This window comes from Aethalodelphis obliquidens, unplaced genomic scaffold (genome assembly GCF_003676395.1).
Source record: "Aethalodelphis obliquidens isolate GAN/ISIS:26980383/991018 unplaced genomic scaffold, ASM367639v1 scaffold23, whole genome shotgun sequence".
Lineage (NCBI taxonomy): Eukaryota > Metazoa > Chordata > Mammalia > Artiodactyla > Delphinidae > Aethalodelphis > Aethalodelphis obliquidens.
The window spans coordinates 11,860,798-11,887,462 of record NW_020837967.1 but is presented as its reverse complement, the minus strand read 5'-3'; the positions used below and the strand labels follow the sequence as shown (position 1 = coordinate 11,887,462).

At 38.6% G+C, this 26,665-nt stretch overlaps 1 protein-coding gene across 1 annotated transcript in view; it reads right to left on the bottom strand.

Moving 5' to 3' along the window:
• Positions 1 to 26,665, bottom strand: part of MALRD1 (MAM and LDL receptor class A domain containing 1) — a 604,410-nt gene that overhangs the window by 14,112 nt on the left and 563,633 nt on the right. The window contains exons 38-39 of the mRNA XM_027121490.1: positions 17,118 to 17,197; positions 16,929 to 17,025 (exon numbers count right to left, since the gene is read on the bottom strand). Coding sequence (XP_026977291.1) covers positions 16,929 to 17,025; positions 17,118 to 17,197 — 177 coding nt within the window. The remainder of the gene's footprint in view (positions 1 to 16,928; positions 17,026 to 17,117; positions 17,198 to 26,665) is intronic.

Sequence of the window (26,665 nt, the reverse complement as noted above, 5' to 3'; positions counted from 1 at the left end):
AACCCAATCCAAAAACGGGTGGAAGACCTAAATAGACATTTCTCCAAAGAAGATACAGATTGCCAACAAACACATGAAAGGATGCTCAACATCACTTCACTAACCATTAGAGAAATGCAAATCAAAACTACAATGAGGTATCACCTCACACTGGCCAGAATGGCCATCATCAAAAAGTCTGCAAACAATAAATGCTGGAGAGGGTGTGGATAAAAGGGAACTCTATTGCACTGTTGGTGGGAGTGTAAATTGATACAGCCACTATGGAGAACAGTATGGAGGTTCCATAAAAAACTAAAAATAGAACTATCATATGACACAGCAATCCCACTACTGGGCATATACCCTGAGAAAACCATACTTCAAAAAGAGACATGTATCACAACGTTCATTGAAGCACTATTTACAATAGCCAGGACATGGAAGCAACCTAAATGTTCATCGACAGATGAATGGATAAAGAAGATGTGGCATATATATACAATGGAATATTACTCAGCCATAAAAAGAAACAAAATTGAGTTATTTGTAGTGAGGTGGATGGACCTAGAGTCTGTCATACAGAGTGAAGTAAGTCAGAAAGAGAAACACAAATACCGTATGCTAACACATATATATGGAATCTAAAAAAAAAATGGTTCTGAAGATCCTAGAGGCAGGACAGGAATAAAGATGCAGACGTAGAGAATGGACTTAAGGACACAGGGAGGGGTAAGGGTAAGCTGGGATGAAGTGAGAGAGTAGCATTGACAAATAAACACTACCAAATGTAAAATAGATAGCTATTGGGAAGCAGTTGCATAGCACAGAGAGATCAGCTCGGTGCTTTGTGACCACCTAGAGGGGTGGGATAGGGAGGGTGGGAGGGAGATGCAAGAGGGAGTGGATACAGGGGTATACGTATGCATATAGCTGATTCACTTTGTTAAACAGCAGAGACAAACATAACATTGTAAAGCAATTATACTCCAGTAAAGATGTTAAAAAAGAAAAAAAAAGACTATTGTATTCACTTTGAATGGTGACAGGTGGTAACTAGGCTTATTGTGGAGATCATATATTAATGTGTAAAATTATCAAATCAGGTGTGTTTTACCCCTGACACTAATATAATACTGTGTGCCACTTATAATTAAATTAAAAGTTTAAAATAAAAAGGACAGTTAAAAAAAAGAATCTATAGATAGAATAAAACTGCACATCATCAAGCATTATAAGAAAGAATAAACTGAGTCTATAAATCATCCTTTTCTCACTGAATGTATACTTCTGTAAAATACTGTATTACCTGACCACCGCTAAAGAAAAAAGGGAAGACATCATGAGGAGTAGTAAACAAAAATATTCACCTATATAATGGTCTCTATCTTTGGCAAGATGATGACATTTAAAAAAAAAAAAGAATTACAACAAACAATCTGTAACACGGGACAGAAAGAAAGAAAAGAAGCAAGTCAACTTGAAAAAGCAGGGATAATTTAGGTGGGATGTCCATGAGCTCAAGTTTTCATTTCCCAGTCTTTAAGGAAGAAGCTGAACCAGATGTTTTGGGTGAAAAAGTTCAGAAAGAATTGGGTTTGGAAATATAACCAGAAATGCCCCAAAAGGGAGAGGAAAGGATTAATCATCCGGGGTCACAAAACCAAACCACTGGGACACCAAAGCTTGCTAAAGTCATTCACATGATACAGCAGCTGCCATGTTTTTCTCCTACTCTTTTGAGGCAGGAAATAAATATCACTAACCACAAAACATGTCCCTGTTTAATACGATCCTGCTGTGGCAGAGTGCTTACATGGGAACATGCCCAGGAACATGGAAGCAATTAGTATGAATAAAGCTGACCCAGGTTCCTGTAGCTTAACCCTAAGGAGACCCCATGTTGCCAATGGGAGGGCAGTCTCCACCGACTTCTAGCACATTCACAACCACCTAACATGAACCGGATGCACAGTAGAACACAGACTTTCAAGAAGAAAGGTGCACGTACATGTGTGCACATTGATAAAAGTTTGGAAGAAGACACATCAAAATGGTAACAGTCTCTATCTCTGGGTGGTGACATTCAATGTCATTTTTAATTCTTTTCTGGCACTTTGCTGTACTTTCCAAGTTCTATTCATTAGGCTGCTGTGTATCAGAATCTTGGGAGTGGGGTGGTGATTTTACAATTTGGAAAAGACCATGAGGTGTTTCCCCTGCAAGAGCTCCTCGCCCCCACCCTGCCCTGGCTCCTTGTAAATCATTTGCCTGAAAGGTAAGATCCCACCGCAATCGTTCCTGCCTCCCCTCTCTTTAGCATTTCTTCTCAACGTCTACCTGCCATCCCTGCTGCACTTCTTAGGGGGTTTAAGTAGGTCATAATACCTGTTTTTGCTCTTAAATACCCTCCTCATTGGCCAGAGCCTTTGCCAGCTCTGGAGCCAGATAAACCGTTTCTCTTCTTTGTACTCCACGGTGCAGTGTGCATTTTACTATCAGGATATATGGTATTTTTGTTAATTGGAATGAAATATTTTTCCCTGTAAATTGCTCCATATGAAAACTCACTCTAATTTCCTTATTGAATTCCCTTAGACACGTAATCTCTTTGCTTAAAAACCGATTGCAGTATTGAAGTTAATTATCAGTCTTTGTGATTTTCCCTAGTAATCACCTAGCGACTGGCTTCTTTCTAAATCTTTTGACAATTTAAAGTTGATAACGCTATGTAAGAATCTGTCTAGAAAAATGAACTTAGTTGCATTTATCTATTTACATTCATGTCTCTCCCACTTGAATGTTAACTTCCTATGGGCAGAGATAAAATCTTTATTTTCCAATTTATCTCAGAAACGTTACTTGAGTCCCAAATATGTGCCATGTACTCTACTGCAGAGCTACTCAGAGTGTGATTTATGTGCGGTTATGGTCTTATTCTGTTTATCGTTCTGTGATGAGATAAATACAAAGATTGAGGACAGGTGTTTAGAAAGAGTAAATAATAGTAATAGGTAGTAATAATAGTAATAGGTGTTCAGACAGAGTAAATTTATGTCTGTTGAGGCTCAGAATAAGAAATTTAGACGAGTATTTTGTGTGTCTTTTAATTTCACTTTTCCAATACTTCTTACAAAAGCATTGGTATGTGATGGATTGAAAACAAAACGAAGCAAAACACAGCTGGTCCTTTATCACACATAGTTTTGCTGGCTCTGTTCTGCTAACACTGGTGTTCAAATTTGAGTAAATACACATTTGCCTGGCTAACATTTTGCTAGCTACCTCTTCCGAAAATATTTTCTCTTCCTTTCTCTTTGAATGAATGTGGTACCTCAAAGTCCCACAGTTGGAAAGGGCCAAGTGCTATATAACTTTCTTCGATCAGAATGAAATATTTTTTCATGTAAATTGCACTATATGAAAACTCCCTCTAATTTTCTTATTGAATTCCCATAGACACATAATCTGTTTGATTGAAACTAATTGCAGTGTTGAAGTTAATTATCAGTCTTCATGATTTCCCTCAGCAATCACCTAGCAACTTGCTTCTTTCTAAATCATTTTAGACAATCTAAAGCTGACGACACGATATGACAATCTATCTAGAAAAACTTACTTCTTTCACTATGACTTACAAATACCTACAAATTCCTTTAAATATACCCTATTTTGGATTTATTAATACATTTACTTAAAATTCTCTTGGGTCTATGAATTAGTTCAGCTTATAATACTTAAACTTTGAAAAAAGCAATAAAATTGCATTTTCTTGTAGTTATTTTAGAACAACTTATTTTTAAAACATAAAGAGAAATTATAAGTACACGAGCACATGATTAGTATTCTATGTAGATTTCTTAAAAATAGTCTATCCCTGTTGTTCTCAGTAAATTTCCTATCATTTTTCCTTACCTGACCTGTGTTTTATTCACACTAACCACACCATTCTCCATTATAGCTTGTGCTTTGACACAAACTGTTCTGTCTGCTCTTCCTCATTTTCATCTTGGGGATTTCAAGCCATGAATTCAGACTTGAGTGATGCAGCGTATACTCACTAAATGCTTCTTCAATTTCCCCACCATATTATTTACACCTTTGAAAGAGACTTGGCCTCTCTTTTACCTGTGTTTCTCCAGACCTTTGTAGGAAGCAACTGCATGTGTTTCATATATGCTTGTTGAAGAATTGACATTATTTGCTTTTCTATATAATTTACACTTTTACAGAGTGTAAATTATCATTTACTTCTCTATTCCCAGCGACTAGCACAGTGCCCAGCACATAACAGATGCTTAATAAATGTTTGCCAACAAGTACATAAATGAATCACTGAGAGTTTCTGATATATGTGTTTCTTTTTACAAAGACAAAGATAAGCTGGTCTTTCAAGTTCTCTTGTCATTCTGTCCTTTGATTCATTAGTGAACTAGAAATTCCAACACAGTAAACAGATTGTTGAACTTGTAAGAGTGTCCCTGAGGATGCTTTTAAGGAGAAATTGTGTGAAACATAATTTGAAAGCAGAAAAGAGTCTGTCAGGAGGATGGCAAAGCAGTTAGTGAAGAAAAATGATGAAGCTGATCCCATCTTCCCCTCTTTGAAATTCCCTACCCTCTAGTAACATTAATAAAGAACAACATTTAGAATTCTGATTCTCCAGCAAAAGGAACTAAATGTATTTGCTACATGCCATAGCAGAGCTAAATGACTTGCTACCAGCGCACACCTCACTTTTCTTTACTGCCTCCTGTCCTTCCTCATTTAAACAGGTTACCTCTTTCAAGGAGCAACTCTGATTTCCTACAACACATTCTTCTGCTCTGATTGCGTGGATATGAGGAAACACGTGCAACATTGAAATATTTCAGGACTGAAATGCTGTCTTCCTGCTAATGTAAGATTTATAGCGAACAGAGAGAAGACGCTGAATCCTGCCCTGGGGACTATTTCTGCCAAATAGTCACCTGTATGAAAATGGCAAAATAGCTATCTTCAGATCAAATAATTAGAATATGCGGCTATTATATGGTAAAGTGCTCTTTATATTTTTTACACAGAATTTATTTCTTAGACTATTTGGAGTCTGTATCCAATGACAATAGATTTGAAACAACTTGGGAGAGTTTGCAGTGACAACACACACACGTACACACCAACGAAACTTGCATTATTCCAGACTTATATTCCTGACACATCGCATGTAAGCTGATTTTGCATAGTCAAATAATATCATAAATGACCAGGGAACTGGTTATTTAAAGAGCTACTACTTATTTAGTAAAAACAGCAAATCATTTTGAAATTCACGTGAAATTTCTAATTTTGTTCATTTGATAAATATGAATATTACTTTAAGAGTTAATCTATGTACTCATGAAAGAAAGTAGAATGAGAGTAATAATATCCTTATAAATAAAACTGGTAATCAGATTACCAGTTAGATTGATTAGATTAGATTGTCAGATGCCAGGGTGAAATCTGTCACACATACAGATATCCAAATTAAATGGTATAGTGTGAGGACGATATTGAGAGGAGTGAATATCATCACTTTTTAAAGTAAATTGAATTTCCTGCCTCCCTGAAATGCCCAGGTGTTTTGATGCTCAGGTGTTTCTTCCATACATTATGAATGTTCATACTTGTAGGGTTTTGGTATTCTCTAATGTCCTTCATTAATATTCTAGGATGTAAGCTTCTGACTATGGGCTGATTTTGTAGCCCATCATGGACCCCGATAATGATTTTGCTAAGGGTCATACATGTAGGGCTCATTTGGGCTTCCTTTATTTGCTTTCAGCTTCTATAGTATGGCATGAAGGTCAATCAAGTTAGATTGAAATTCTTCAAGAATACCGAACAATGATATCCTAACTTTAAGAGTCATCTGAGAGTTTTATAGTAGGAATAAATCCTGGAGCATTGAGGCCAAGTAAAATATTTCTTGGAATATAAAATGTTCATTTGCACTCAAATATCCTACTGGAAACAGGCTGAGATGTTTGATTTAACAGATATTTACTACGATGAATTTCTAAGGAATATCAATATAAATAGGACAAGGACCCTACCACTAAGAGGCTCACAATCTGTTATGGGATATCTCAAACCAAAAGTCAATCTGACAAGGGAAAAACAAGGCTGAGAACAAAGCGCTTTGGAAGCTCAGAGGTAGGAGTGCTTACTTTTTGTCCAACATGACCTGGGAAAATTCGCAGATGACACTTCTGTGGTTAGCCTTTGTGAAAGTTTTCCCTTTTTATGTTTTATTTTTATGGCAAAGGAAGAAGTAAGCCTAGCAGTTCTGAAAATTTGTTCTATCTTCCTTTGACCAACAAGTTCTTCTTGGCCATTAGAGTCTGGAAAGATGGCAGCTGGCATCACGCATTCAATGTCTTGGGCATAATCAGCCCATAGAGCCTGAATTCCAAGACTTTGATGTATTACTGCAAATCTACAGATCCCAGCCATCTTATTTTTCATCTGCCCTACATGTTACTTATGAAATGCACACTGTGTGTTAGGCAAGGAGCAGAGTAAACAGTCACTGATGTCTCTGCTTCCCAGAGATTTTATCAGTGGATAGAATTATAACCAAGTCCCAGATATTGCTGTTCTTAACCATCAGTCAGCTGCGTGGTCAAGACCACCATACAGAAAGATTTGCCAAGTGCCTGGTTTAATATCGTAAGTTAGATACTTTAAAAATTTTTTAAAATAGGCATTAACTCTCTCAGGGAATTGTAATGCAAAGATAAAGGTAGGGGTTTCCCTGGTGGCGTAGTGGTTGAGAGTCCGCCTGCCGATGCAGGGGACATGGGTTCATGCCGCCGTCCAGGAAGATCCCACATGCCGCGGAGTGGCTGGGCTCGTGAGCCATGGCCTCTGGGCCTGCGCTTCTGGAGCCTGTGCTCTGCAACGGGAGAGGCCACGGCAGTGAGAGGCCCATGTACCGCAAAAAAAATAAATAAATAAAGGTAGGATACTACTCAGTCAGATAAAAGGCACCCTAATAGCTGAAAGGCTTAATGCAGTTACATCACAACCAGGGAATACTCAGGGCCCAAAAGACCAAACTCTAGTCTATTTAAAGATAAGTAAATAAATAAAAAGAATAGTAAACATAATATATAGTCATGCCCTAAATTGTGGAGGTGGCCTATATGCATGACAGACATTTGGGAAAAATTTAGTTCAACTTCCTCATTTTATGTATAAGAAAATACAGAATATCAAAATAGTTTTCTTCCCTGTTGCCCATCCTGTTTTTCTTCCTGGATTTTTGGATCTCTGTTAGTGGCATTACCAACTGTGCAGTTGCCTAGATATAATATCCTCGGATCAACTTTGACCCCTGTTTTTTCCTCACGTCCTATGTTAGGTCAGTCACCACTGCTCAAGTTCAAGTTCTGTCTCTCATCTAACCTCTCAAACAGGCTTATGTCTCTAGACTGCAGATCGCTTTCTTAATCTTTTCCTAATCTGTTCTCATGCTCTGCATTCTTTTTTTAACCATAGATATGATCTTGTCATTCTTCTTACATTCTTAAAACACTTCCCTGGCTTGCATCAGTTAAGGCCCTAGCAGGAAATAGCTGACATACTCAAACCAGGAAATTTGAGGAGTGTTTGATCAAGTGACAGTTTGCAAAGGTTTGGCCAGAATATAAAGAAACCAGTAGCAATGGTGCAGTAGGCTGGGCCAATGACATCATGCCTGTTACCACCCTAGGCTGGAAGGAGGCAGACTGAGAAGGGTACAGCTGTGGAATGCATAGGGGCTCCTCATGGACCTGTCACTGCCAGCAGTCAGCTGGAACCATGCTGCAGACAGGAGCCAGGGTTAGGAATACCCAGCCCTCTCTCTCTTTCCTCCCTCAAGGTGCTCCACTTTGGCCAAACATATGAATTCAGATGAATATAAATTCAGCCCGTTAATGCAGTGCATAGAGGTCAGGTCTCCAGATCCACCTTCTACCCTCTCCATCCTGTTTGGTGAAGAAGTGTAGAGGGTGGACTTGGGGGGACAGACAGAAGATAGCCAGCACTTAGCCCAATTTTTAAAAATAAGTTGAAATCTCCTTAAAATAGGCATTCAAAACTTTTAACCACCTGTCTACCATATACTTTTCTAAGTGTAATCTAATTAGTTCTCCCACCCCCATTCTATAGCTATGTCAGTCAATTTGAAAACCATAAGTTTCCACATTCTATTTTCAGGAACCCTCTTTCTTCATCTCTGCCTGGCTTCTCCATCCTTCAAGTCTTTATGCGATTGCTACCTTCCCTGTGCAGTCCTCTTCATCCATCTGAATTGCTGGCTCCCCAGAATATGTCACCTCTACGTGATATGCAAGGCTTGCCCCGGTGCACTACTCACTCCACTCTGAATAAGAGGAGTTCTGACTTCATGAAATTCCCGGCCACAGGGTAGGGAATGGGACTTTTCTGAGAGGAGCAGAGATGTGACCAGTTTGGGACAAAACTCTTTTTCCTTTGAGGCCTCTTTTATGGGCCTGTTCTACCATTTCAGGATAAAAAAAACAAACAAACAAAGGTGAGGATGAAGGGAAAAGTATAAAAGAACAGGCTGCATAAGATTCTTATTGAAAAAAAAAGAGAGAGAAGAAAAAGAAGGAGGAGGAAGAGGAGAAATCATCATTATCACACATGGTCCAATCCCATTTTTAAGGGGAAGATTTCAAAACCCTGCCCTCCATTTGGCTTTTCTAGCTCAAAGTAAACATTTAGCAGGGTTTGGCGGAGCATGGCCAGTGTTTGCACAAAGGACTGAGACTGAGGAGTTCGATTTGTGGATCTTAACAGCTGTACTTCTTGAGGGCAAATGCACATATGGAGAGAGCAAAGGTTTGCAAGCATTATGAGACGACATTGGTCATTGCCGCTAGTGGAATTCCAGTTTGCCAAGACTAAGTATTCATTTCAGGGACCAAGGACAGGCTCACTGGTGACATTCTAGCTGCAAGAGCAGCTGAATGCCTTGAGGCATAGAGTAAGTAAGGTTTTGATTTTGACTAAGAATAAATACCCATCGCTGGGCCCAGGTTAGGTCTATGCCAGGATCTCACACTGGAAGAGAAGTAAAACTTCTGCCTCCAAAGAGCCACATTATCATACGGGGTGTCAGCAGTGGGAAAGGGTCTGGGAGAAAGAATAATATTATAGAGATAGATATTTTATTTGGAAGTCAGGGCCACTTATTCATAAATCTCAAACAAGAACATCTGTAATCCTCATGGGCAGCTGGTATAGCTTTTGGGATCCTAATAACCTTCTTTCTTATCAGAAATATAAATAACAATCACTCTTTTTTTTTTTTTGTGCTGTACGCAGGCCTCTCACTGTTGTGGCCTCTCCCGTTGCGGAGCACAGGCTCCGGACGCGCAGGCTCAGCGGCCATGGCTCACGGGCCCAGCCGCTCCGCGGCATGTGGGATCTTCCCGGACCGGGGCACGAACCCGCGTCCCCTGCATCGGCAGGCGGACTCTCAACCACTGCGCCACCAGGGAAGCCCCAACAATCATTCTTTTGATCCTTCTTTCCTTCCATTTTACCCCCAAAGTGTTTTGTTTTACATTTCTACCGCTACACATGGCATAGTCAAAATACATATTATAATGGAGTTATGAGTCAGAAAGCATGTAAGATGATAATCTTATATACCTTTGAGCTTTCTCAAGGCTAGCACATGTTTGTGGCATTGAATAATGAGGCATTCCCAAGATCACATTCAGGTCTTATAATTTCCTAATCAGCAATCTTTTTACTGTTGCACATACATACAATCCTATGAAATTATTTAGAAAATTTCTAGAAAAGACATAGACGTATCTTATTTCTCAGCATAACTGAATGAAATAGGTTTGTTCATTTTTAACGTATGTTAGTGTATTTATTAAATTAACACCATTCTTTAGGAGTAAGTGCCACAATGCAGCATAATAAACAGCAATTTATTGCATATTTTCCCCCAGGCAAAGATGACATAGTCCAAAATAGGAAAGCTGGGGGTGTTACGTGGCTTCAGCAAATTAAGAATAAATAGTCCACTATTTTTTTTTTTTTTTTGTGGTACGTGGGCCTCTCACTGTTGCAGAGCACAGGCTCCGGACGCGCAGGCTCAGCGGCCATGGCTCACGGGCACAGCTGCTCCGCGGCATGTGGGATCTTCCTGGACCGGGGCACGAACCCGTGTCCCCTGCATCGGCAGACGGACTCTCAACCACTGCACCACCAGGGAAGCCCCAACAGTCCACTATTTATTTGTATCCTTTAATCTAGATTTCTAGGTGTAGGCTGGATTGTCACATTTACTTTGTATGAACCGCAAACAGCTCTAGAAGGCTGCTACATTTGTTGCTTCCTCTAAAGTGTCATGAGTAAAAATTTGGTGGATTTTGGACCATGGGGACAGGTGTAGTGGATACCTTTCAGAGACCTTTCATGATGACACCCCCCACACACACAGCAGCCATGTTTGTACTATTGATCCTGCCCCATAGCTCACCCACAGTTGATTTGACCAGAAATGGGATCTTGACCCAAGTGGGCTAATCAGAGGGTTATCCTTTGGAATATGGAATGGAGACGTAAAAACAAAGATATAGTCTCTCCACAGATCTGGGGACATAATGAGTAACAAACATCCATTCTCTAGTCAACACCTTTTTGTTATATAGACAGAGAGTAAAGGAAGTGTGTTTTCAGAGAGAGAACCACCAAGAGTGAAGCAAAAAGCAGCAGAGATGAGAGGCAGATGAAGAACACTGTTGGGTCCAGGCCTTCCTGAGGTCTGATCTCTTTACTCCTACCCTTGTGCTCTGGAAGACATGTGCATTGTTACACTAAATTCTTTATTTTGATTAAGGTGCTTGAGGTGCTTTCTTCCCCTGCAATCAGAGTGTCCTCACTAATACATTCAATGGCAAGTAGCTAACAGAAAGGTCAGAGAATGTATAATAAAATCCAGGAACCGCATCTCTAAAAACAACTTTCAGAGTCTCGCTGCTGTGCTTAGCATTGTCTGAGCATGCAGTGCTCCATCCTGTGTTTTTAAGAAATTAATACAAAAATGTTTCTTTCAAGTCACTGAAGGGCCTCTTATGCTACAGATTCTTTTTATAAAATCCAGTGAAAAATCTTAAGGTTAAGGTTTATTTAGAGAGGATGATGAATTTCCTGCTCACATAAATTCCTGCCTATCTCAAAGTTTTGGTATTATTTTCAAGGTGAGTCACTGTTATCGTTTAGCCATCTCTTGGCCAAGCATTCTAACTTGCTTTAGGGCTTAAAAGATTTCATGCAAAAAGACATTTTTTAAAAGTTAATGTACAACATTTTAATTTATAAGTAATTAGTAGACACGAGCAATGTTTTAGTGATGGTCAGAAGTATGGATAATGTTCAATAAAGTATAGATAGCCTTAAATGGGCGTGTATTGGGTATCAGTTATTCATACAATGCTAGAAACTGGGGATGTAAAGATACGAACTGGTTAATATGGAAATAGTTTAGTAGTAACACTACATAATGGAGCTATAACTGTCTTCTTCAGGATAACATTCTGACAACTCAGTGACTAACCCTGAAGGGATGCCAGGATATTTTTGCTTAGCATCGAAAATACATCAGTTTGTATAGCTCTGCCAGGCAGAGGGTGTGAAAAGCCATGCACTTTGGGGAAACGGTGAGACTTTTCCCAAGGGTAGGGTGTATGTGGAGGGGGCAGATGGTGGAAAATTAAACTTGGTGCAGTGGTCTTTGAACCCTGCCACTTGAGTTTTCCCTAAAATAATTTAGAAAAATATGCATCTCCTTGTACATTTTCATGTTAATATCTAAAATTTTTATAAGTTCAGTGGCTGCAAAGAATATAATTTCTGAAATATTTTATATTGAGTTTTTTAAAATTATGGAATTTGCCTGCCATCTCATCTAAATGACAAAGCCAGTCCTGCTAACTATCCAATCAACCAAATCAAACTTAATTTTCAGAAAAAGACTGACTTCATTGTTAAACTCAGATGCATATGTTAAAATGTGTCCCAGGGAATCTAAAAGAAAATGGTACAAATGGACTTATTTAGAAAACAGAAAGAGACTCACAGACATAGAAAATAAACCAAAGGGGAAAGGGTGGGGGGAAGGGATAAATTAGGAGTTGGGGATTAACAGATACACACTACTGTATATAAAATACTGTACTGTACTACTGCACTACTGTATGGCACAGGGAACTATATTTGATACCTTGTAAAAACCTATAATGGAAAGTAATCCGAAGAAGAATATATGTAATATACACATATAACTGCATCACTTTGCTGTACACCAGAAACTAACATGACATTGTAAAACAACATACCTCAATTAAAAAAAAAATCATGATTTCAAATTCTAAGTGGGAAAGGAGAGAAAGAGGAGGAGAGACAGAGAAAGATTGGGAAACTGAGAAGATAAATTTGGCAAAGATTTATCTCCTGTTTCCCTTTCAATATTGCTTATCTCAAATCTCTTTTGCTACAGGAATCTCTTTTCGGTAAGTTTCAGGATAAGTGTAAGGTAATGAGGACATCTGGGAAAGAAGAAACAGGAGAGGCAATGCCCTGGGGCCAAATGCACCCTTCTTAGTCAGAAGAGAATCTATGAAGTTTGAGCATTTGTAAATTGACTCCCTTGAAACTATTTGTGCCACAAATCCTTGGGAAGTGTCTGAGGCCTCAGGGTAAGCCTCCCCCAATCCAAAGGACTGGCAGAGGGATCGTGGTAGCTCTGGGTTGGGTCTTCCCCACCTTTGGGCCGAGGCAGGTCCGAAGTAGGAGCTTCCTCACTGTGGCCTCTGGGGCAGGGTGTGCAGTGAACAATTCAGGACTTACAAGAGAAATACAAATATCACTGTCTTCAGTGATATTTGTTTGGGGGAGTTATAGGGATAAAACCACTGTCTTTAGATTTTGGAAATCAGAAGAGAAGATACTAGTGAGAGAGAAGAGGACAGGGCGGTAAGTCAGCAGTGAGGAGCAACGAGGAAGTGAAGGTATAAAATTACAGAAGAATGACAGAAATGGAGGAGAGAAAGGAGAGGCGGCTCTGTCAGGCTGGGCTGTGGTACTACCAATGTCTGCCTGAGAGGTCTCTCCATAACCCTGACAGTACAGGCTGTCCAGGAGGAATCTGAAGAAGGTGTGAAATTTAGGGTTGTTTCTGAGGACTCCCACTGGTTGGGTTAATATGACAACTTATTTATATACTGCAATGATTAATTTTATATGTCTACCTGGCTAGGCTATGGAGCTCAGTTTGCTCAAACACTAGTCTAGATGTTGCTGAGAAGGAATTTGCAGATGTGATTAGCATTTACAGTCAGCAAACTTTAAGCAGGTTACCCTCCATAATGGGGGTGGGCCTCGTTCACTTACTTGAAGGAGGTATGAGTAAAGACTGAGATTTCTTGAAGAAGAAAGAATTCTGCCTCAAGACGGCAGCAGAAAATCCTACCTGTGTTTCCAGTCGGATAGCTTGTCCGGCAGACTTTGGACTCAAGCCTGTACCATCAACCCTTACTTGAATTTCCGCTGCAAGTTTCATGCTTGCCAGTCCCCACTATTACAGGAGCAAATTCCTTGAAATAAATCCCTCTCTCTTAACATATTACATTATTAATTTTCTTATTAATACAATTAAAATATTATTTCATTAATATTAATAAATATAACGTAGGTAACTGATATTACATAAATGTAATATATGAATATCTAATTCTTTATATAGAGATATATGTTAATTTGAGATATCTTTATATATTATATATTATATACTGATATATTTAAACATGATAAGACAATATAGTAATATAACAATAGTTATATAATAATTACCAATATATTAATGATATATATTGTATAATATATTATGTTTATACATTAAATATATATTATGTATTTGATATTTAAAGATATATATATACACAGAGAGAAAGAGAGAAACAATAGGATATCTAACTAGCTAGCTATCTTTCTTTCTATCTATCTTATCTTTCTGTTTCTCTGGAGAACGCTGACTAATACATGTATTTCCTAGCACAAAACCAGTATTTCACTTAGTAGCTTTGTTTCTGTTTTTCCCCATTACGTTAAGTCCAGACTGATTTTCATTCATATTTGTATCCACATTGTCTGACATATTTTAGGCACATAAGAAACAACTAAAGAATTAATCGGGGACTTCCCTGGTGGCACAGTGGTTAAGAATCCGCCTGCTAATGCAGGGGACACGGGTTCAATCCCTGGTCCTGGAAGATCCCATGTGCCGTGGCACAACTAAGCCCAGTGTGCCACAACTACTGAGCCTGCTCTCTAGAGCCTGTGGGCCACAACTACTGAGCCCATGCACAGCAACTACTGAAGCCCATGCATTCTAGGGCCTGGGCTCCACAACAAGAGAAGTCACTGCAATGAGAAGCCCACATACCACAACAAAAAGTAGCCACTGCTCACCACAACTAGAGAAAGCCCACGTGCAGCAACGAAGACCCAATGCAGCCAAAAATAAATTTAAAAAAGAATTAATAGTTGGGTAAGATCTTCTTAATAGTAATGGATTAAAATGTCGTATGTTTTTTTCTAACAAACACTATCATTTTATAATAAATTTGCCTTAATTGATGATATCAAGATTGGTGTCTGCTAATTAACATGATTGCCGACTGGACATCTGAGGAGAATTCAAGTGGGAGGCACATACAAGTTGGCACCAATGAAAATGCAGTTATCCAGTGCTCTATGACACAGAGATTTGCAGCAAATCTAAATCTCTGACCACAAAATCAGGTGTGCAAGAGATAATTCATTTAAAGGAGGCAAGAACATACAATGGAGAAAAAACAGCCTCTTCAATAAGTGGTGCTGGGAAAACTGGACAGCTACATGTAAAAGAATGAAATTAGAACACTACCTAACACCATACACAAAAATAAACTCCAAATGAATTAAAGACTTAATGTAAGGCCAGACACTATAAAACTCTTAGAGGAAAACATAGGTAAAACACTCTTTGACATAAACCACAGCAAGATCTTTTTTGACCCACCTCCTAGAGTAATGGAAATAAAAACAAAAATAAACAAATGGGACCTAATGAAACTTCAAAGCTTTTGCACAGAAAAGGAAACCATAAACAAGATGAAAAGACAACCCTCAGAGTGGGAGAAAATATTTGCAAATGAAACAATGGACAAAGGATTAATCTCCAAAATATACAAAGAGCTCATGGAGCTCAATATCAAAAAAACAATTCAATTAAAAAATGGGCGGAAGACCTAAATAGACATTTCTCCAAAGAAGACATACAGATGGCCAACATGCACATGAAAAGATGCTCAACATCACTAATTATTAGAGAAATGCAAATCAAAACTACAATGAGGTATCACCTCACACCAGTCAGAATGGCCATTATCAAAAAATCTAGAAACCATAAATACTGGAAAGGGTGGGGTGAAAAAGGAACCCTCCTGCACTGTTGGTGGGAATGTAAATTGACACAAGGACTATGGAGAACAGTATGGAGTTTCCTTAAACAACTAAAAATAGAACTACCATATGACCCAGCAATCCCACTACTGGGCATATACCCTGAGAAAACCATAATTCAAAAAGAGTCATGTACCACAATGTTCACTGAAGCACTATTTCCAATATCCAGGACATGGAAACAACCTAAGTGTCCATCGACAGATGAATGGATAAAGAAGATGTGGCACATATATACAATGGAATATTACTCAGCCATAAAAAGAAATGAAATTGAGTTATTTGTAGCGAGGTGGATGGACCTAGAGTCTGCAATACAGAGTGAAGTAAGTCAGTAGGAGAAAAACAAATACCGTATGCTAACACATATATATGGAATCTTAAAAAAAAAAAAGAAAAAAAATGGTACTGATGAACCTAGGGGCAGGACAGGAATAAAGACGCAGATGTAGAGAATGGACTTGAGGACACAGGGAGGGGGAAGGGTAAGCTGGGATGAAGTGAGAGAGAGGCATGGACATATGTACACTACCAAATGTAAAATAGATAGCTAGTGGGAAGCAGCAGCACAGCACAGGGAGATCAGCTCGGTGCTTTGCAATGACCTAGAGACGTGGGATAGGGAGGGTGGGAGGGAGGCTCGAGAGGGAGGGGATATGGGGATATATGTATGCATATGGCTGATTCATTTTGTTGTACAACAGAAACTAACACAGTATTGTGAAACAGTTATACTCCAATAAAGATCCATTAAAAATTTTCATTACATCTTATTCTGAGCCCTTACCTTGTTCAGTTTATGGGAAAGTCAATCGCTTTCATTATTGGGGTGATGTGTTTCCCACACAGGTGATGGGAAGATGGGTATTGGGTAGGAAGCCCCAGGGTCCTGAAAGGCACTGTAGGTTGTGAGGTCTCAGTTATGCATGAGCCCAGCCCACAGAGGTCCTCCAGCTGCAGCAGCTCTTGGCCTCTGTTCTGTATGTTGCCTAGAACATGGGAGTCTTGGTCTGGAACACTGGTGCTTAGAGCCAGCCTCCCTAAGCAAGTCAAGAAAGGATCCCTTTGGCAGTTGTGCTGCCTTCCCCGGGCACTACCTGAAAGTGGGACATCCAGCACCTCATGCCTTTTTAATTTGGGGAGAATGTCAGATTCTGTTTTCTGGTGTCATCAAAAATATTCCTAACAGAATTGGAAAAGTAAACTTAATGCTTTTTATTTAAAACAAGAGGGATTATCATTAAGTAGCTCTTGCTTTCTACTCAGAAAAATAAATCCATAAAGTATGGAAAACTAAAGTTACCAGTATGTAATATGGGATGAAATGAAAATATAGCAAATGAAATGTTTCAGAAAATTGGTCTGCCACAGCAATCAAAGGCGTCACTTACCTTACTGGTACTTTTCTCTTGGCAAGAAAACACAAGACCGCTACTGTTATATGAGTCGTCAGGAAAGCGAATCCAATACCCAGGAGGGTCCATATATCTGGAATTTCAAACCAATGAAAAATGTAAATATTCAGTGAAAAATATTAGAGACTCCAAAACTCAAGTGACTGTGGTCAGAATGTAACCTACTGTTCTGAGTGTCCGTGAAATCAGCAATGGGAGGGTTAACCTTGACATGGCAACGATTTCCCTTCCATCCTTGTCCACATCTGGAAATGAGATAAAATGTAATAGTTGGCAAAAAAAGAAGTAGAAACATATGTTAGCAGTATTGTCATGGAATAAAATGATGAATGTCAATAAACAATGAGATACCAGGAATGTGGGTAACTTTGATACGAAACCAAAAATGTTAAACCAAAGCAAAAACAAAATTAAATTGTATTCTTTTCACATTATTGTGTAAGATGATTTTTTAAAATATTTATTCCCTTCTTAACTTTATCTGTAAGGTGGGGGCTTGATTTCTTTATCTATAAGGTGAGAACAAGGCTAATTTCTTGCTTTCAAAAATTGACTTCACTTTTCACCAGTGTCCAATATTACTTTACTTTTTCATTTGTCTCAAACTCAAAAGCTACACATTTTTCAACAGTGAATGGATTTCAGTTCTTTCAGATACCAATAGAGAATATTCAAATTATAGATTAACATAAATATAAATCAGAGAGTATTTTTATTTCTCGTTACAAGGGGATGATCTTTCAAGTTCATGGATTTGGAATCAGGTTAAGGATCAAATTGGATATACCATCAGTCCTAGAGGATTTCACTACCTCTGCTACATTTAGCGACATACGTGATGAAACTTGTAACACTAGGGACATGTCCTCTGATATGGATGGCCTTCAGAAAGTTCAGAATTGGAGACTAGTTTGTGCCTCAAAGGGAGACGAGGTTTATTTCTAAGCAGTGAATGTGCCAGAATTTCTCTGGTGGAGTGTGTTTGCATATGAGTGTGAAAGCTTAGGTATACATTCTTGTTTACCAGAAATAACAGAATACAAGTTAACAAGGGTTTGGTTGAATTTCCTGCCAAATTCATGGTACATGCTATAAAACAGGATTAAAAACTAGCTTTTGAATGTGTGTGCTTAAAAGTGGTGTGTTAGAAGCAATGCTTCTTCGGCACACAGTTAATATATTTTTTTCTCAGTCTCTCTTTTGAATTTGAAAATCTGAATGACCAATAGCAATTTCTTCAAAAAAGAAATAGCTTCTCTAAATATAAAAAGCTTAGTGTCTCCAAAGAAGATATACAGACTGCCAACAAACACATGAAAGAATGCTCAACATCATTAATCATTAGAGAAATGCAAATCAAAATGACAATGAGATGTCATCTCACACCAGTCAGAATGGCCATCATCAAAAAATCTAGAAACAATAAATGCTGGAGAGGGTGTGGAGAAAAGGGAACACTCTTGCACTGCTGGTGGGAGTGTGAATTGGTACAGCCACTATGGAGAACAGTATGGAGGTTCCTTAAAAAACTACAAATAGAACTACCATATGACCCAGCAATCCTCTACCGGGCATATACCCTGAGAAAACCATAATTCAAAAAGTCATGTACCAAAATGTTCATTGCAGCTCTATTTACAATAGCCAGGAGATGGAAACAACCTAAGTGTCCATCGACAGATGAATGGATAAAGAAGATGTGGCACATATATACAATGGAATATTACTCAGCCATAAAAAGAAACGAAATTGATCTATTTGTAATGAGGTGGATGGACCTAGAGTCTGTCATACAGAGTGAAGTAAGTCAGAAAGAGAAAGACAAATACCATATTCTAACACATATATATGGAATTTAAGGGAAAAAAATGTCGTGAAGAACCTAGGGGTAGGACAGGAATAAAGAGAGAGACCTACTAGAGAATGGACTTGAGGATATGGGGAGGGGGAAGGGTAAGCTGTGACAGAGCGAGAGAGTGGCACGGACATATATACACTACCAAACGTAAAATAGATAGCTAGTGGGAAGCAGCCGCATAGCACAGGGAGATCAACTCGGTGCTTAGTGACCACCTAGAGGGGTGGGATTGGGAGGGTGGGAGGAGGGAGACGTAAGAGGGAAGAGATATGGGAACATATGTATATGTATAACTGATTCACTTTGTTATAAAGCAGAAACACACCACTGTAAAGCAATTATACTCCAATTAAGATGTAAAAAAGTAAAATAAAATAAGATTAACACGAGATCTCATTCGTTAACCAACTAAACTTTCTGTTCTCCCTTCCCTTTGTTCTTTGATAAAAAAAAAAAAAAAGCTTAGTGGTTCAAGGAGGCCCATAAGAATGCCTTCTTTCCTTAGTAAATACTCTTTAAAAAGTAGAAATTTAAGATAATTTGATTGTTTTTGATGCCTCTGACATTCAAATTAAAATAAATTAGAATGTTTAAGATTGGAGTATTTGTTTTTTATTCTCATAAACTGTAATATGTATTCCTTATCAGTTCTCAGGTTGGCTATGTGAATCTGCATGTAAGTCCTTCACATTTTGTCTGGACTCCCTTAAAATCTTCCTGAATGGGGTGGGTCCTCAATTCTTGTCTTGGAACACGGAGACCTGTAGTGATGGTATGCTAGAATTGGCATGCTGAAGTTCCTTTTGCTTCGAGCAATGGCAGTGAAAGGAATTTCTCTGGTCCCATCTGCCTGAGGACCGCAAGCTAGAAGTGAAAATTGAGCATCCTGTCCTGTCTGCTCTACAGTTTGGGGGACTCATCTCCTCCAAGGTGACCACAGATCTCTATTAAAGATCATTAAGACGTTTTAAAAAGAAAAGGCTAGTCATCTTCTTATTACTTTTCACAGGCAATCTTGGTAGGGAAGCGTAGATATTTCACTCAACTATTTATTTCTCCTTAGCAAATCAGCAATATTAGCATACCAAAGGAAAAATAAGAGACTGACTTTTCCTGAAGAGATAATGCGAAGATTGTTGTTTTTAGTAGTAGCGTGTTGGGTAATATTATAGTTGTTGGGGGTGAAGGGCAAAGGCTTTTGTGGGGAGAAATCAGATAGGGTAAGTGGATGAGATATTGGGAAGAACTGGGTGTGCTTTGGCTAAGCGGACGCCAGCCAACCAGAGGAGACCAGTCCCAGTGGCCATTCCAGGCACAGCTGTGTGAAAGCTGGGTGGCTGTTAGAGTCCGGAGGGTGTGGGGAGTGCTGCATAATTGGTGCCAAGAGTGAGGTCCCTAAAAGAATGTGGCAATGAGAGTCACCTTATTTGCTTGACAATTAAGGACTAGATAGCCCTTTTTAGGTAATGTTTTAGCTATTTTATGATTAAACAAGATCGAATGCAATGGTGATTCCACCTATTGTGCAATCCAAAAGGATCCATGAGAATGATAAACATTTTATAATATTTGTGCTAAAGACTAGGATACCTCAGTCTAAATTAGAATGCATGTTTGTTTTGTTTTAATGTCAAGAAGAAAGAAATGTTAGATGTGATGAAATTATGTTGGAGGTCTTCTTTTTCATAATGAGTCATAAGAATCGGTTTAATGAAAAAAAATTAACTGATAACTTGACAAAAGGGAAGAAAATGACTTGTTTTTATTCAGAAAGCACCCATAAGAAAAAGCTTTTGAGGAAAATTTGATTTATTCTGAGCTAATCTGAGGCTGTGTGTTTTATCACTTATTTCATATACCTGATGGGTGTAAGTATAGCACTGGAGAATTTCAGCCTTATTTTTAGAATGGTGGAAGTTCACACTACCACTTAATTATCCCCCAGATTCATTTAACCACCCAGACTCCTTCCCTTCCCTCCACCAAATCATAAGCATGTCTATGGTTTGGTTGGGAGGGAACCACAACCTGACCTCTAGAGTTAATCTCATTTTCCTTGGTGTAGCCTTTTGCCTCAGGACCCTGTCCAATGCATTCCTAAAATCAACAGTGATTGGTTCATAGAGAGACATGGACATAAGTTTGTCCAGTAAGAATTTTGTCACCAGTGGGTACATATTGATGGATATTTGTGGTAAGAAATATCCTCTGCCCAACTCTGATGTGAAAAAGGAAGAGTATAGCCCTGTGAAGCTACCATTTTGCTACAAAAGCAAGCCTGAGGAGAAAACAAACAGGAAGACAAGCCTCGGAAATCATGGAGAAATGGAGGAACAACCTTAATGGCATTGAAAACTTTCCAGTCCATTCCTGTTTCAAGCCTGCTCTGGGTTTAGACTTTTTAGATACATGAGTCAATAAATTCTTTATTTGTTTGAGCCAGTTTGAGTTTAGTCTTCTATTATGAGCACACACACAAAACCAGTTTTCCTACTCTTTCATTTTGATCCCTGAAGTTCTCCTCATTAAATCAATAATCCCTTATTCATAAAATATTTATTGAATGTCTACTATGTGCAAGGTGGTCTGCTAGATATAAAAAAGATGGGCAAGACATGCTTGAGAATTTATAGTAGCATAAACTTAGGAGATAAAAAACACATTTAAAAATAAATAAGAGACAAAGCAGAAAATAAAATATATGAAGTATAAGAAAGGTAAAGAAAAGTGCTAAAGAAGAAAATGAAAAAAATAGCTTTGGGCTTCCCTGGTGGCGCAGTGGTTGAGGGTCCGCCTGTCGAGGCAGGGGACACGGGTTCGTGCCCCGGTCCGGGAGGATCCCACGTGCTGTGGAGCGGCTGGGCCTGTGGGCCATGGCCGCTGGGCCTGCGCGTCCTGAGCCTTTGCTCCGCGACAGGAGAGGCCACAGCATTGAGAGGCCCGTGTACCGCAAAAAAAAAAAAAAAAAAAAAAAATAGCTTCAAGAATCTATTTTTCCAGAGCCAGAAAGTGAAAAAATGTGCAATCTCAACTAGACATGAATGGAACAGCTGATATATTAAGTTATATTTATTCCAAAGCATTACACATTTATGTATGTATTGTACAACAATGTTTCAGAGAAAAATGGTCATCTAAATATATAGAAATCATCTATGACTGATGGGATCTCGAGAGATATGTTTGAATTATGTTCAGATTATTAATGAGATGCTAAACTAACCTCTAGATTTCCCAATTCTTTACTGCAGTATATATTTTCATCCATACTTACTCTAATTTTATAGTTTTTTATGTCTGTAGAAGGAAAATCCCTTCAGAAGGAGCATGCATTTTGAATATAGTCCAGATTAGATTTAGCATTAGAGCAGTAGACTTGTTTTTCTTTTTATTAGGCATGTTTACAGCAACACGTTATGATTATTAAAATCATGAATATCTTTTTTTTTTTTTTTTTTTGCAGTATGCGGGCCTCTCACTGTTGTGGCCTCTTCTGTTGTGGAGCACAGGCTCCGGACGCTCAGGCTCAGCGGCCATGGCTCATGGGCCCAGCCACTCCGCGGCATGTGGGATCTTCCCGGACCGGGGCACAAACCCGTGTCCCCTGCATCGGCAGGCAGACTCTCAACCACTGCGCCACCAGGGAAGCCCATGAATATCATTTATAGAAACCAATAGCATCCTACAATGACATTCATGCTTCAGAAAACTACAATATACTAAGCCCCATAGAGATTGAATTGAACACCTGCTGTGTGCTAAACAATATTCTAAATGCTTTAATGTATTACTTGTGGAACACTAATGTTACAAGATAAGAGTTATTTCCCCATTTCATAGTTGAGGAAATAAAGGCCCAGAGTGGTTGAGCAGTAAGTCACCAGAGGTACACTCTGAACTAGACTTTAAACTACATCTCTTTGGCTCTCGCGTGGTACTCTGTTCACTACATGGTTTTGCTTCCTATGGTCTTCCTAAAGTTGGAATATAGTTGTTTATAATAGCAGTCAACCTCGCAATTTTTGTATGTTAGGAGAGAAACAGTGGAGATATTCGTGATCCTCATGGTCTGAAAACTCCCATTTATCACATTAAGCTTTACCCTGGAAACATCTAGGTGTAGGGGAGGCAGATGTAGAGCTGGGAAAAGAGTAAGTAATGAGAGTCAGGGCACCTGGGTTTCAGGCTAGACTCTGCCACTTTCTAGCTATGTGGCTTTAGGAGAGTCAAATCACTTCAGTTTCCTATTTATAAACAGTAAGAATTACAACTCACCTAACAAGATGTGTAGGAGAATTAAATAAAACAATGCATGTGAAAGTACATTGCTAACTGTAAAGTGTTATCTATGTCAGGCTCTTTGATACCCAGCCTCTTGCTTTCTGGTGTAAATCATGGTCCCGACCATTCCCTGACCTAACATACTGGCCCTCCAGGGAGCTGGCATCTGACAACTGCCCTGTCTCCATCCCTGCCTGAGCAACAGTAAGACTTAGGGAGTGGTGAAAAGACATTGCCACAGCTTCTATTTTCATGACTTATTAATTATGCCATTTAAAAAGCATTTTTACACCTGAATATGCCTGGAGGCTCTTGAGCCAGTTATACAGGGAGGGGAAGGAAGAGCAGGTGTTTAGGATGCTTGCTGCCTGTGATGAACATTTCTACTCCCCCACCCCGCCCCGCCCCATCCTCTGTGGTTTCTACCCATCGGAAGTACTCCAAGGGGGAGAAAGTAGTGCTGTCCCAAATTTGCATGAAAGCATCAGCTCAGACCGAGTGTTTTCTGATCCCTAGGCTGAGCCTGTGCCAGCAGAAGGGGAGGGGGACAATTGAGGTAGCCCCTAATGGGGCTACAATTCGGGTTCTCGAAACTGCTTCACCTATGCTCTTGTCATCGCACCATATGAATATTTATAAAATTCTTACTATATTCCATTTCCTAACAAAAAAGCAGCGTATATATGATCAGATTTTGTCCTTAGGGGATGATTACTTGAAAATACAAATCACAGGCTCCTGTGTGGCTTTTACTGCAATGTCCACTTGGATTGGTAGTCAAGTTGCACAGAATTGCAAAGGTAGGGAGGAGGCACATTCATGTTATTTCAAATTATTACAATAGAAACAACTTTAACTACTTCAGAGAAGAAATAAAGCAGATAAAAATTGTCCTTCTTTTCCCCTTTTGCTCATACAGATAGCTGATGTGACACTAAAAAACCCCCAGAAAACTCCCAAAATTGATGTTTTGAGCTTCTCACGTCTGCTTTTTTTCCCAACTGTTATGAAGTATTATTTCCCTGGAGTTGCATGGAAGGGGGAAAGAATAGCAAAGAAACTAAATAATTCACAAACTGGGCCACTGAAAATGGCTGCAAGTCAATAGAAACCAGTCTTGTTCTAAGATAAAGATGATAAAGGCATTACGTTTTTGCTGTGGAGCGTACACTAGCAAGAACTAGGTTTCTGAACTTTTTCTCCTGTCATCCTATGAAGTGTGAAAGAATTTTCCTTTAAAACATAGATTGTGACTTAATTCCAGCAAGTCTTTCTTCTTGTTTTCTCTCCTTCATTGAATATATGTGCCCTGAAGTACATACGAAAACACACAAGATGGTAAGGCTGAAAATTAGAAAGAACAAACACTGAATTGTCAGCCTCTGGAAGGAACGTCCACTAACCAGAGTACTCACAAGGCCCAGGGTGAGAATCCACGGGTGTTCAGGACGCACTTTGACCTTTTGGTGAAGTAACAAGGCCCTCTACTTGCTCAGTACAAAACAAAGACTCTTCTAATGACTTTCCAGTCCACTGAGAAAAAAGTCTAAACCCTGCACTCTTTGCTCAGTGAGTAATTATTGAACACCTTCTGTATGCTAGGCCTTCTAGGTGCATCGTAATCTATTAGACCACATGTTGTCCGGTAATGCCCTTCCCTAAACACACTAAGCTTGGTCTTGCCTCGGGGACTTCCTGTTCTCTGCTTTTCCTGACAGTTAAGTAGTGTGCCCAAATCTTGGAATAGCTTGAACTTCCATGGAATTGTGATCTTGACTCAAATTATACCTTCTCAGAGAGGCCTTAATCAGCAAGTTTATCTAAAATACATCACTGCCATCATCCCTTCCCCGTCCCTTCCTAGCAACCTGCTTACCCTAATGATTTTTCTTCATTGCACTCGTTACTATTCAAATTTCATGCACACACAAGCGTATATATTATACATGTATGTATATTTAACATATATTTGTAAGTGTAAATGTTAATATGTAAATATATATAGATTATATATAATGTATATAAAATAAATTTATTTATGTATTATATGTATATACATACATATTTATATACTAAGCTCGATAAACAGAAACTTGAAAACCTCAACGAAATGAATGATTTTGCAAGGATACTATAAATTATATAATTAATGTAAGCAGCAGAAATCTAGAGTAGTTCAATAACACACATGATATTGAAAAAGCCTTAAAAACTGCTTCAAGACCAGGCTATTTGGCTGCTTTGTCCTCTCCAAGTTTCTAGAAAAGGTAATTCTCATGCTTTATGTGCCGTTTCAGAGAATAAAAAGCTACCCAATTTATTTCAGAGATCTAATGCTTGTCTGGTAACAGAACCTCAAAAAATATTACGCACAGAAGAAAACCTGGGAGCAATGTCACTTATAGATGCCAAAATCCTAAATAAATTACCAACAATCTGAATGTAAGAGTACATTGTGCTGTAAGATTTTTTAACTCATGGGTAAAAGGCAAATCCATCTGTACAAGAAGCAGAGGACCCTGTGAGAGAGAAGTAAAAATAGTAGAAGAACCTATTGTTCTAAATTATCCACAGATTCCTTTCAATAGAGTTTCTATCTCTAAATCACTATACTGATGAATTTTCTCAAGTTGTTAATGAATAAATAATCCTCATGTTATATAAACTCTTCTAAACATAGAAAATGGATAATAACAATAGAACCGTTTTGTTATTAATGAAAAATCTCCTAACATATTTCCTGGTTTAGATCAATTTACTGGTGAATTCTCTCAAATGTTTAATAAACAGATAATTCCTAGCTAATTATCTCTGCCAATTACTTACCCTCAAATTTCTTTATAAGATTTGAAATTAGAAATTTATAAAATTTATAAAATTTCTAATTCCCTTCTAATTCCTTTCTAAACATATGAAAAAGAAAGGTTAACTAATTTGTTCCATAAAGTTACATGTCTCTGCTACATAAATCAAGCACACCCACAAAATCACAGATCGATCTCACTCAAAGATGTGCAAAAATCCCCAAATACAATACAGAAAAAAATGATTACACAAACACATATATTTCCATTGTTTATATATCTTTGTTGTTAGAGTATGTGATGATCTCTTAAAACTTCACACCCTTAGACATAATGAAGAATGATGGTCCTTCATGTGTAACACCTGGTGAGGATGGAGCTCTGGATGACCACCTCTGTGGGTGGACTCTCTGAATAAGAATAGGGTGGTGCAGCTGGCAACAGAAGAAAAATGACTCTGTTAGAGGCTATTTCACCTTGTGAAAATCTCATAAATTTTAAGGATAATAGGTCGTTAACCACCTGGCTTGGGATACTCTAGGTACATAGCAGGAGAAAGAAATTGGAAAAAAGAAAAAGTCAGGGCAAGAACAAGCTGGTGATGCTGACGGATCTTTACCAAAGAGACGTTGCCTCATCTCTCCTTAGGTTTCAGCAGTTTCTGTTACAATAAATCCCGATATTAGACGATTTTGTGACACCCCATCTACAGAGCAATAAGCATTTCCCGTTAAATTAAAAAATATATATATATAGTTTAAATGATTTCT